At 30.0% G+C, this 11968-nt stretch overlaps 1 protein-coding gene across 1 annotated transcript; it reads right to left on the bottom strand.

Annotated features, from left to right (window-relative positions):
* Nucleotides 1–4583: 4583 nt before the first annotated feature.
* Nucleotides 4584–10684, bottom strand: LOC114162877 (uncharacterized). The gene is made up of 5 exons (XM_028046865.2): nucleotides 10224–10684; nucleotides 7347–7383; nucleotides 6835–7071; nucleotides 6688–6735; nucleotides 4584–5767 (listed from the first exon to the last, which is right to left on the bottom strand). Exons 1-5 carry the CDS (start codon nucleotides 10520–10522, stop codon nucleotides 5486–5488), a joined length of 903 nt encoding a protein of 300 aa, XP_027902666.2. The 5' UTR covers nucleotides 10523–10684; the 3' UTR covers nucleotides 4584–5485.
* Nucleotides 10685–11968: the final 1284 nt, after the last annotated feature.

Below are 11968 nucleotides of genomic sequence, written 5' to 3'. Positions count from 1 at the left end.
TTTTATAGTTGTTGTCATTGGCGGAACCACTTAATGACATAGGGGAGCCACGGCTCCCCCAAAATTTTTGAAAATTATTTTTTATATATATTTATTTATTAAAATTATTTTTATATATTATTTATATTAAATTTATGTTATAAAAAATTTAATGGAGATATTAATTTATAAAAGAGATTAGAGTTTTTTTTTTCTCGTTATAAGAATTTTTCATTATGTAAATTATCATAAAAGTGTGTGAGGAGAAATAAATACAAAGAGATAGATTAGAAAACAGAAGTTAGAGATCACATAGATTGAGATTAAAGTATACATTCTCGGATGATCTCTCACATATCAAGGTTAGTATCTTATTATGATTTATATATGTTAAATTTATTTTTCTTTTTAGGATGTTTCTTCCAAATTAAGTTTATCCCAAATTAGTATAAACCCTAATTATGATTTTAGGAATTTTTTTATGAAACTTGTATGAACCTTATTTATAATTTTTCCCTAAATTATTTTAACCATTAATTATGAAATTTAGGGATTTTATGTTTTCTGCTGCCTATGGTAAATTTTTTAAAAGTTTTGAATTTATACAGTGTTGCTTATTTAATTAAAGTTGAATGAGTTTTGTTATGTTTTGCATTGTGATAATTGTGATTTGTGAATATAAATCTTATCTTTTTTTCTAAATAGGTGGGAGGTGATAAATTTATATTAGTAAGATTATGATAAAGAGTAAAAGAATTGATTCTTTTTTGGAGAGAGGAAGGTTTGTGATAAAGATGAAAAAAAAAACATCTATATTAACTAAACTTAAGAAATTTCATGAGCATCAAGAATTCAAGACAATGAAAAACAAATTTCTAAAGTTCCTAGAGTTACATATAATGAATTTAAAGATTCATTAGAACGCGATCCGGGAAAAACGTCCTTAAATTTGACAGTACCCACCAAATCAAATTGATGAGGTATGAAGAGCTTATCAAAATGGTATTCATGGTTTGGTATCATGATATAATAGCATGATATAATAACAAATAATAGTCATATTTTTTTGAATTCTACTATTATGTGTGCTTGTTTTATGTAGAGAAAACAAAGAGAAAAAATGAAAAGTTTTTTTTTCTAACTAAAAAAAAATGTAACAAATTTAATTTGGCGCCCCTAAATTTTTTGTCCAAGTTCCGCCACTGGTTGTTGTGTAATTTTGTGTTTTTCAAGTTGTGTTTGACCTCGAAGATAAAGAAAGTTGCAATAAAGGCTCTTCATTGAACATTAAATGCAATCTTCTTCTTGAAGAAATATGTGATAATTGTCATGACTTATCAGACCTAGGCAGATAACTTTTATCTAATTATGAGTACAACTTAGGACCATACACGATGAGTGGACTATGTAGATGTGTCGAATAGTATTTTCAAAGAAGTTCTTGATATTTGACAACTTTAACACAGTTTTTGAAAGATTTTTTTTATGTTGGCGTTTCTTATGAGATAAGTCAAACGGAGAACTTTTATTATGAAGCCATAATATAAACATTTATAGGCTATGTTGTACTATGAAATGCTAAAGATTACATATCTTATTGTTTGTCTAAGTACAAGCTTATCAAACAAATACATCTAATGAGATATGATACTTGAACAAGCAATATACTTTTATGTTTCATATTTTTTTGTAAAACACTTAACGAAAATCATTTTGGGTAATGTCAAGCTTGTTCAAATATATAACACATTTGACTCTTACTAGACTCTAACAAGTTTGTTTATGAACAATCTTTTCGTCAACCTAGCAGGAAACATGGAAAAGTTGTGCAACCAAGTAACACAGTAGATAACCATAAAAGAAAATACAAAGATAAAAAAAAAGTGATCGATGAATGGTGTCACACAACCATCTTCTTAGATGAATGATTTCTAGAAATCTCAAAGAGTGAGAAACACGCATACCTTATCTTGAGTTTACAGATAATAAAGTTATTTATTCTACCACTTCTCACTCATCTTTTGAGATTGTTTATGTGTTTAATCCTTTGATCCTTCTATATTTGTTTCCCTTCCCACTCCAAAGGACATGATGTGTAATGATGCAAATACAAGAGCAAATTTTATAAATGAACTACATGACAAGGTAAAGAATGAGATAAAAAGGAAAGTGGAAAATTATGTAAGCAATGCTAATAAAAGAAGAAAAGAGGTTATGGTCCAACCTAAGGATTGGATTTGGGTTCACTTGAGAAGAGATAAATTTCCAAATCAAAGAAAATCTAAGCTCCAAAAACCCTTTTCGACTCCCGAAGAGAATAAACAACAATGCAAACCAATTAGATATACTTAAGGAGTATGGTGTGAGTCATGACTTTAATGTTTATGATTTTTCTCCATGTGATGTAGGACTTTTGAATTTGCAGGCACATTCCCTCTTAGATAGGATAAAAGATGTAAATAAGGGTGTGGAATAACTTGTTGAAGATAGAGAAAAGAAGCAAAAAGAAATGAAAACAAGAAGCATGTGGCAAAAGAAGGACATACAAAAAAAGAGAAAATAGGAAAGATTTACAAGAGGAAGACTAAAAAATACGGAAGAAGAGATAGAAAGATGCGTAAATGTGTAGAATCCTTATATGATATCCATCGATGATTTTGAAATATCTTATAATCCAAAAGAATTCTTGAGCTTGACTGAAAGTTAGTATGTTTAGAGTATCTTTTGAAAGTTTATAACCAACACTTATCCCTTTCAACTACTTATGATTGTTTGACCCTTCATAGTTTTATGAGCTAACTTGTATCTTTTACAAAATAATTGGTGCCTCGAGTCATCATAAGTTCTTCCTTAAATAAAATAACTACTTCACTACTTTCTAGATTTAAGGAATAACTCACGTACTGATCTAAATCAGGAATTAACTAATATTAAGACATGCTTTCACAATGTTTTTTCCTTTTTAACATCTCTTGAATTTTTAATTTTTAAATTAATTGTTATAGTCAAACATAATTATTTTGCTAAAGTTAGTTATCTTGTAATTGTATATATCATATTACAAGTATTACATTACTATTTTTAGTATTACTGCTATCACAATTTGTATTATTATTATTATTACAGTACAATTACTATTTTTAGTATTACTGCTATCACAACTTCTATTATTATTATTATTATTATTACAGTACAATTACTATTTTTAGTATTACTGTTATCACAACTTCTATTATTATTATTATTAGAACTAATGATAATATTATTATAATGATTATTGTTATTATTATATTACTCCTGTTATTATTCCTATTGATACTATTATCGGTACAATTATCATTGTTGTTATTTATTACTACTACATTTATCACTATTATTATTTTAGTTTTATTCTTTCTGACTCTAATTTTTTTCTATAAAAAAGCTAAAAGGCAGAGTTACTAATAAGTATATATATATATATATATATATATATATATATATATATATATATATATATATATATATATATATATATATATATATATATATGTATGTATGTATGTATGTATGTATGTATGTATGTATGTATGTATGTATGTATGTATGTATGTATGTATGTATATATATTATGACCATTTAAGGGTGGCAATGCGGGCCGGTCCGCCCCACATAAGGCCCGCACAACGCGGACTGGCCCGTCCCGCATACTCCTTGACTCGCAGGCCCACGGGCTGGTCCGCTTTTTCTTTTTTTTTCTTAAATTTTTTAATTCTTTTTAATTTTTTTTAATTTTTATGATAAAACTTTCAATGTTTAAAAATTGGAAAACTTTAAGAAGTTCACAAAATTAAGTAAAGACTTTGGAGAATTAGATGATAAATCGATAATTCAACATTTTCATCATATTCTATGACATACACAATGTATTCTTTAAATATTAGCACATTAAAAATTACATAATACTTGTCTTTTCCAGTTATACAAGAATTTGAAACGTTAATGCAAGATTCCATAAAAGAAGTAATTAATATACACAAGTACAAGTTTTTTTCTTTTTAATTTTATGCGGGCTTGCGGACCGGCCCACGCGGACCACAGACTAACCCGCGGACCGCGGGCCTATGCGGGCCGAACCCGCGCGGGCCGCGGGCCTATGCGGGCCGAGCCCGTGCGGACCTGCAGGCTCACTACCTTGGCTCACCCGTGTTTTTTCTGCGGGTCGGGCCCGCGGATCAAGCCCTAATTACCATCCCTATGACCGCTAGTGATCTCACGGCATTACCATTTAATATTTTTCTTAGAACAAAACTAAATTTGTTACTTTTGGAAGTCAAGTGGAATAATGTATAACTTTAAATTCAGTTGTTTATTTTGAACTCGTTAATGATTTCACATCAAAATGAGTGTTGTCCCTTTACTTGTGGCAAAAACCTTAGTAGCTTGTTTTGTACGGTATAAAAATAATTCTATACTGATTAGTATGTTATATATAAATAATTGTTTTTAAATAGAAAGATTTTTTGTTTTTAAATAAACTTTAATGACTACAAGCTAAAGTTTATTAATATTTAAAATGTGATTAGGAGTGAGATATTCGAGTGCAATGAGTATATCGTTATAATAATTGCATGCTGAGAATACAAAAACACATGTTTATCCACTCTCAATAGTATTCATAAACTCAACTTTGCTAGATATATCTACACTATAATTAACCACCACTTGTTACTTTCTCCACTCAAGTATCCAAATCTTGGGTCTCAACCTTCAACCAAACCAGGCAAATTCTTCGCGCACCTCCATATTTTTCATCTTGCTACGTATGAATATAAACGGTCCTGTTTTTATTCAAATTCTTGTTTTATTCTGTTTGGATTATATAACCTAGAAGTAAAAAACAACTCTCAGATTTTAGAATCCAAAAATCAAGAATGACTTTTGAACTGTACTTTCACTTGAAACTCACTTTGTTTTTTTTACAAAAAAGGTTTTAAATTATAAACATAAATTAAAAATAGATTTTTTGGATTGTGTAATTTAGAAGTCAAAAATAACTAACAGATTGTACCAAAAATTAAAAATGACTTTCAAATTATGCCAAAATTGATTTTTAGATTGTACAACCCAAAAGTTACGATTTTCAAATTGTGCAATCTAAAAATTATTTTTTTTCTTAAACTTCTTTACTTTTAGAAGTCATTTTTTGTTTCTACATTTCAGATTTTACAATCCAAACGTTTTTTTTTTTTATATATAGAGAAAATAGATTCCACGTGGTGCAATTCACACAGGTACAAGTTTTTTAACTTCGTCTAAAAATCTTAAAAAACAATGACTTCTAATTTGAAAACTTTTCGAATTGTACAGTTTCAAAATCATTTTTTTTTTAATTTCAGAATCACATAATTTAAAAGGGGCAAAATTAGAATTTTTACATGGAGGAGGAAAATGTGAAGGTGTATGAAGAATTTGCCATGAAGCCATGGTTCTGCTTTCCTACTTTTAAAAGCTGAAACAGATCCAGCTATCTCATTAGACCAAATCTTAAACATTTGTTTTGTTTGGATTCAGAATTATGTTTGGTTTCAGTATTAGGAGGATTTTGGGCGAGTGGTTTGTTTGTCTCTCCTGTGATTGAGATTTTCTCCATCGCATTTAGAAACTTGCGCAAGTGCTTGATGTACTCAGGAAAAGCCTCAAGGTTGCAATGACCCCCACCCTTCACCCACAAAGGGTCATATTTTTCCTTCGAAAGTTCCCACAATCGTTTTCCATGGGACCAGTCAACGATTTCATCATTAGTTCCCTGCCCATAAAATACAACCAGACAAATAAAACTACTATTTACACGGAAACTGCATTATTTAATCAAAGATAAGGTCAAATCATCAATAGTCACACATAATCATACTATGCTCTGTGGTCTTATCTAGTAAGAACTTATGTACAACAGGGTCTTATGTCGTGGCAATGTTTCACAACAACCTAAGGAAAGAAAAAATGCGTTGGTATTTTTTAAAATATATCCATAGATTATATTATGCATAGGCTTCAAGATTAAGAAATAATAGCACGGTGTTGTATGGATCCATCCTCTTCCAATAGCAGCAGAACACAAGTGAGTGACAAATAAAAGCATAATTCGAGAACTGTTTCGAATGTAACATTTCATATTCAACATTCTGCATATGTTTCAAATTTTTATTTGAATCATAGATTGCTTTTTTAAGTTCAGGTTAGAATGGAAAATTTGACTGATACCCCCTGAAAACAGAGCTTAAGATATGATAGTATCCTTTGCTAGCCATTTTAGTTTCAATTTCAGAACTAAAATCTATTGTTTGCACTTTGTAGAGGTATTCAGCAAAACAATTGTTGTTAAAAATATGAACTGATTCACTGAAATTATTGAAACAAGATCTGAAGACTTTCTGCACACTGGTGAGAAGTATAATGGCAAAATATTTTAGTCAAATAAACTACAGTACCAGGAAAATAATTCCTTGTCGGGTTCAACCAAGTTTTCATATTTACCTAGTCGATAAATATAGCAAGCAAATATGAAATTCTATATAGAACAACTTTATCATGTACTCAAAAAGTAAAAGAAACAATAATCTATTAAGGAGGGAAACCTGAAGAAACAAACCAATGAGCTCTTTTGAACCTGCAAGAGACATGATGCAGAAACTATAATAAGGAAAATAGATAGAAAGATAACCTTACATGAATAACTAAGACTGGACAGTCAACATGCCTTATTTTGTCTATATTCTGAAATTAGTAAAGAGAAGCATGTCAATACAAAACTCTGATAAATTTCAATATAGGTACTGATTAAAAATTAGGAAGATCACTCAGAAAAAAACTTACTTTGAATATGTCAAACCAAAATGTGACCTTGACAGGATACAAGACTCTTATCCCTGAAAGGATTCCACTGTGAATAACAACACCTCTCAAATTCCGTAACTTAGTAGCCAAGTGTATTGTGGGCCCACTACCAACTGATTGGCCATACAAAATCAACTCTTGTGGTTCAACTCCATACTCTCTCTTCAAACAATCATACACGGCCTCTATGTCATAATATGTGTTGAACTCTGATGGCTATCAAAGTTTGAGAGATAATCACACATAACAGATTCAGTTAGATTGGTGGAAAGAATGTTGGGAGAAAATGTAGAATTCAAATGGAATGGATTATCTAATCTATTGATCTTGCTTCTTTATTTCCTATTTCATGATATGCACAATCCCAAACCTAAGGACAATCTAGACATCTAAGATCAATTCTCCCTTGTAAATTTTGTTTGGAAATAACCCAATAAAGTAAGAAAAAGAGAAGTAAAAGTTGGGGCAAAGGAATCAGGGGTGATACTTACCTTACCTGTAGAGGCTCCATATCCTGAATAGTCATAGCTGCATTGTAGCATAAAGTTTCAAAATTATATGCCGAAAGGAATATTACTTCTTTTACTTCAAACAAGTATGTTCAATAACATTTATGAACTATTAGGATGAACAAAAATATATAACTCAAGACACAAACAACTGGTTTGGAAACAGACACAACCTTTATTAGAGAGGAATTAACTTTGCATTTAATAAGATTCAAAACCGAGCCTCCTATCCTTTTAGGAAGGAGCAAGCACAACAATAAAATGATAAGGCAGGATGGCAGATTTATCATGAAAGGAGTTTAAAATGAAAAAGTAAAATTACAGTTGAAAGGTAGTTATTATAGTTAATAGTTTGTTAGCACAAAGAAGCCTATTAAAAACAAGCTTAAAAGGAAAAGAAACACAATTTATTTTAGATTAGAGAGAAGAGAAGTGTAACTTGAATAATCCAGTGAAAAGGATTTACAAGATGTGATTGCACTTCAGATCACTTTTACCTTTTTCATGTGCCACATGTACTTCTTGGAAGTGTAATAATAATTTTTTCTCTAATTTTAGGAACTACCATGTGTCTCTTCCTTTTGCAATTTGTGCTTGTTTCTATCTTGCTTTTCCATTGTTGTGAAAATAAATCACCACGGAACCCATGTTTTCTCTACCTCTCAATGTTCTTTCATGGAGTTTCTTTTCTCACCTTTTGAATTGATCAAGATCCTTTCATCTCTTAAGGATTGCATCACATTAGTTCAAATTTTGTGATAAGAATCCAAGAACCAATCTTGGGAGCATCTTGCAACAACACTACAAAGGAGATTTGGAAGAAAAAGTGAAGCATGGCATTTGAGCGAAGATTTCATCGAAAAATTTGAAATCTTGGTCTCACTAGCAAATGAGACATTGGAAGATGAATTTATTGGGTATTTCCTCAAAGGGTTACGCCAGAATATTCGAAATCAGGTTCGTCCACATAACCTAAAAGACCTGATTTGGGCCTTGAAAATTGTACAAGATGTGGCGGTTGCTATGAAGGATGAGCAATATATCAATGTACCTTTGTATCAAGAACCTTATTTAGGTTTCTGTTATTAAGGTGGAAGGGAATTATGTCTTGAATGAAATTTGAAGGAAGCACAAAGAGCTTAACTTGTTCAATGAATTTAGACAAATATGGCAATGGAGTGGGGAATCGTTCTTAAGATCGTCAGTGAGCAAGCCTAGTTCGGGTCAAACAATATCAGGGATTACAGAAACCAAGGATATTCCATTTCTTGAATACATCAAGAGAAGTGACATGAATCTCTATTATTGGTGTGACAAATCGTTTGGTCCAAATCATAAGTCAGAGAAGAGTTTGAGGGTTGTTCTTTTTGCCGTTCGTGAACTTATTAATGAGGTCGAGTAGATAGTGCAGTTATATTACAAAAAGAGAATTTTGTAGAAAAAGGGGTGGATGATCAATAGTTACATTGTCAGTGATTGGAGTTATCAACTTAGGGATTATAGCTTTTGCCAACTTCTTTTAAAGTTTCTCCAATAACTTCATAAAGAGCATTCCAATACACCCAAGAAATCTTATATTTGTAACTACATCCAAGAATCAAGTCTTAGAGACGTAATTTATTTTTTATATATTTATATTTGTAGCTTGTTTTGGACGATCCTTGGTAATATTTTGTTAGTATTGATTAAGTTTCCATCAAATGGTTTCAGAGTTTGGGTCATTCCAATCTTCTCCAAGAGCATCAAAACTAAAAATGAATCCAAGAACCACAAATTAGTCCCAACCAATAATATGTTAGAAATATATTGCTAAATCAAGAAACCGGCCTCTATCACAAGAAACCGGCCTCTATCACAAGTTTTTTGGTCAAATTCAATTTTCATTATTTTATATTATAATTTTACATTTTGGTTGTTTTTATTTGTCACAACTGATGTTGTTACTTGACCTAAGGAGAGAGTATGAGAACCGGTTGCGAAGAAAAAATCCACTCCAGCTATTATAAATTTAGGGTTAAAGAATCTTGTGAATCAATCTAGGCCACTAAAAGACACACATAAGAATATTTGTGTATTCCAAGCTCTTGATCCTTAGTCATTCTTTTCCAGTCTGTGTTGTCAGTGTGAAGTCATGAGCGATTGAACACCATGTTGCTAGAAGTTGATGTAACAACCTCACACATGTCATTTATATTATCCTTTTTAAGCCTATTATTAATTCTTGTTTGGCTTGATCATCCAAATAATGATTTCATAATTTTAATTGTGATGGAAAAACTCTTTTATAAATTAATATCCAGGTAAGAATTGTGATATAGCCTACAACTGAGAAAGAGGAATTTGTTTGATCTTTCCTTTAGTGACCTAGACATTTTCTGACCAAAAATTGAGTTAAAGTCAATTTTATGACCAATTTGGTTAAGATCTTAACACTTACACCTATTCTAAACATATATTAATTTCTGTGTCGAGTTAACCAACATTAATAATGTAATTTATTTTTAATACTTATTAAAGTTAGTAACATAACATCTTACTCAATTTTGATATTTACATTTATTAAGTTAGCATCAACAACATAGCTAATGGTAATTTACTTTAACTAATCTGACTATTATTAATATTTAATAATTAGATGATATACCTGATATCAATGTTATTAAAATTTTATATTATTTATATAAATGTCCTCCACCCGAATCTTCTTTCTCTACATAATATTTTATTATCTCTTCTTTGAACAAACATTCATTCATATATAGTTGTTGAAACTGTGGAAAAAGTAAAAGCCTATAATAAATAAACTAACATAGGAGCAATCATGGTTTCAATGAGAAGAGAAAAAAAAGAGAAAGAAACCTCATGATATTGACGCGGAGGTGTGCCCTGAGTTCGAGGAAGAGGTCATGCATCTGACCTAAATCAGCGGCATTGCCATGGGAATAGAGCAAGGTGAACCTGGCAAAAGGATGCTTCCAGAACGTCGCAACGATCTTGTTTCCACCCTTCGTGTCCAGCACGTGAGCCTCCAAGTTCTTGTCCCCGCTCACGCCAGAAATCACCACCTTCCCGTCCCGCTCCCGCGAAATCTCGTACGTCGCTGGCTCCGGCGGGAAAAACGCCAATCTCGCCGCCACCGGTCCTGTAACATTGCCCATTCAAAAACGCACCATTTCCAAGGATCTTCCACTCCTCGATGATTCTTCTTCTTTCTTCTTACATTTGCGTTTGGAAGAGAATTTCACCGGAAAAGTGGTTTTGTGTGATGAGATGAAATGAGATGAAAGGTGGAAATAAGTGAGGAGTGGTGGGAAATAGATCCGAAATAACCGTTACTCTTACCCCAGAATTTAAACTTATTATAGAAATTAAAAGAAATTTATAATAATAATAATAATAATAATATTGTAAAAACTAAAATAAATATTCCTACTGTAAATTCATGAAAGAACATGGATGCATAAATATTAAGAGTTAAAAATAATCTATATAGTAAATTACGATTAAAAATGTTCATTTTTAATTTTATTATGTAATTAAATTTTCAACACATGGAATTTGTGACGACTTTTGCATTTTTTCTTACTTAATCATAAACACATGCATTTTCCTTTGACATACAAAGTAAAATATGAAAATTACATATTATAAAAAAATGATTTTTAATAATTAAATTTTAATAATTTTATAAAATGAGGTGATATTTCTTAATGACTTTTCATTTTTTTTTTCATTTCTTCATCTTTTTATATTCCAAAATCATTTAATAATTATAAAAAAAATAATTATCAAAATGTAATTTTCAAAATATTCCTATTTTATATCTATAATAATAACGAAAAAATTGGAAAGAGGCATCTACCAAAGATCCATCAAGGTATATCAAATTGTTTCTCTGCCAATATCTTCTCTAGAATTTTGATGGATTTAAATTAGTATATTTAAAATTATATATGTATTATTATTGTTGTTATTAATACTAGCGTAACACAGGTGCGATAGCGTTTGTGTATGTATTTTTTAAATATATATATATATATATATATATATATATATATATAAATTATATTTATTAAAAATAAAGTGAAATATATCAGAATAAATAAAAGAATAACCATTGATAAATAAAAAAGAAGAGAAGAAATAGAGACATCTGATTTTATAAAAGGAAAAGTTTATAAAAATAACGGTCAATTTTTAAAAATTTAATAAATTATTATATTTAAAGGGTAAAATCGGTATTTTAAAAAGTGGACACAAAAAGGGAAATCCCCTTTATATATTGTTATAGATAATAAAATAAGTATATATTTTAGTATAATTATAATAAATTAATATATATATATATATATATATATATTTAAATAATATTTTTTTCATTTTTTCAAATTTTTTAACTTTTTGTCTGATGTGTTTTACACCTATCGTTTTAGTTTTAAGATTTTTTATTCATATAGTCTGATACGTTATTCTTCTGTCATCTAAGCCTTTATTATTATGTTTTCTTCCTTTTGTTTACAGTGATTGATTGAACGGACAAAAATTTATCTGATACTATTGCATGCTAAAAAAAGATCGTTTCTTTTTGCAAAGCCATAATGGAT

This window comes from Vigna unguiculata, chromosome 9, assembly GCF_037176805.1.
Source record: "Vigna unguiculata cultivar grain cowpea cultivar isolate G323 ecotype 2 chromosome 9, ASM3717680v1, whole genome shotgun sequence".
NCBI classification, from domain to species: Eukaryota; Viridiplantae; Streptophyta; class Magnoliopsida; order Fabales; family Fabaceae; genus Vigna; species Vigna unguiculata.
The sequence above is the reverse complement of the archived record's forward strand: the minus strand, read 5'-3'. Positions and strand labels throughout refer to the sequence as shown.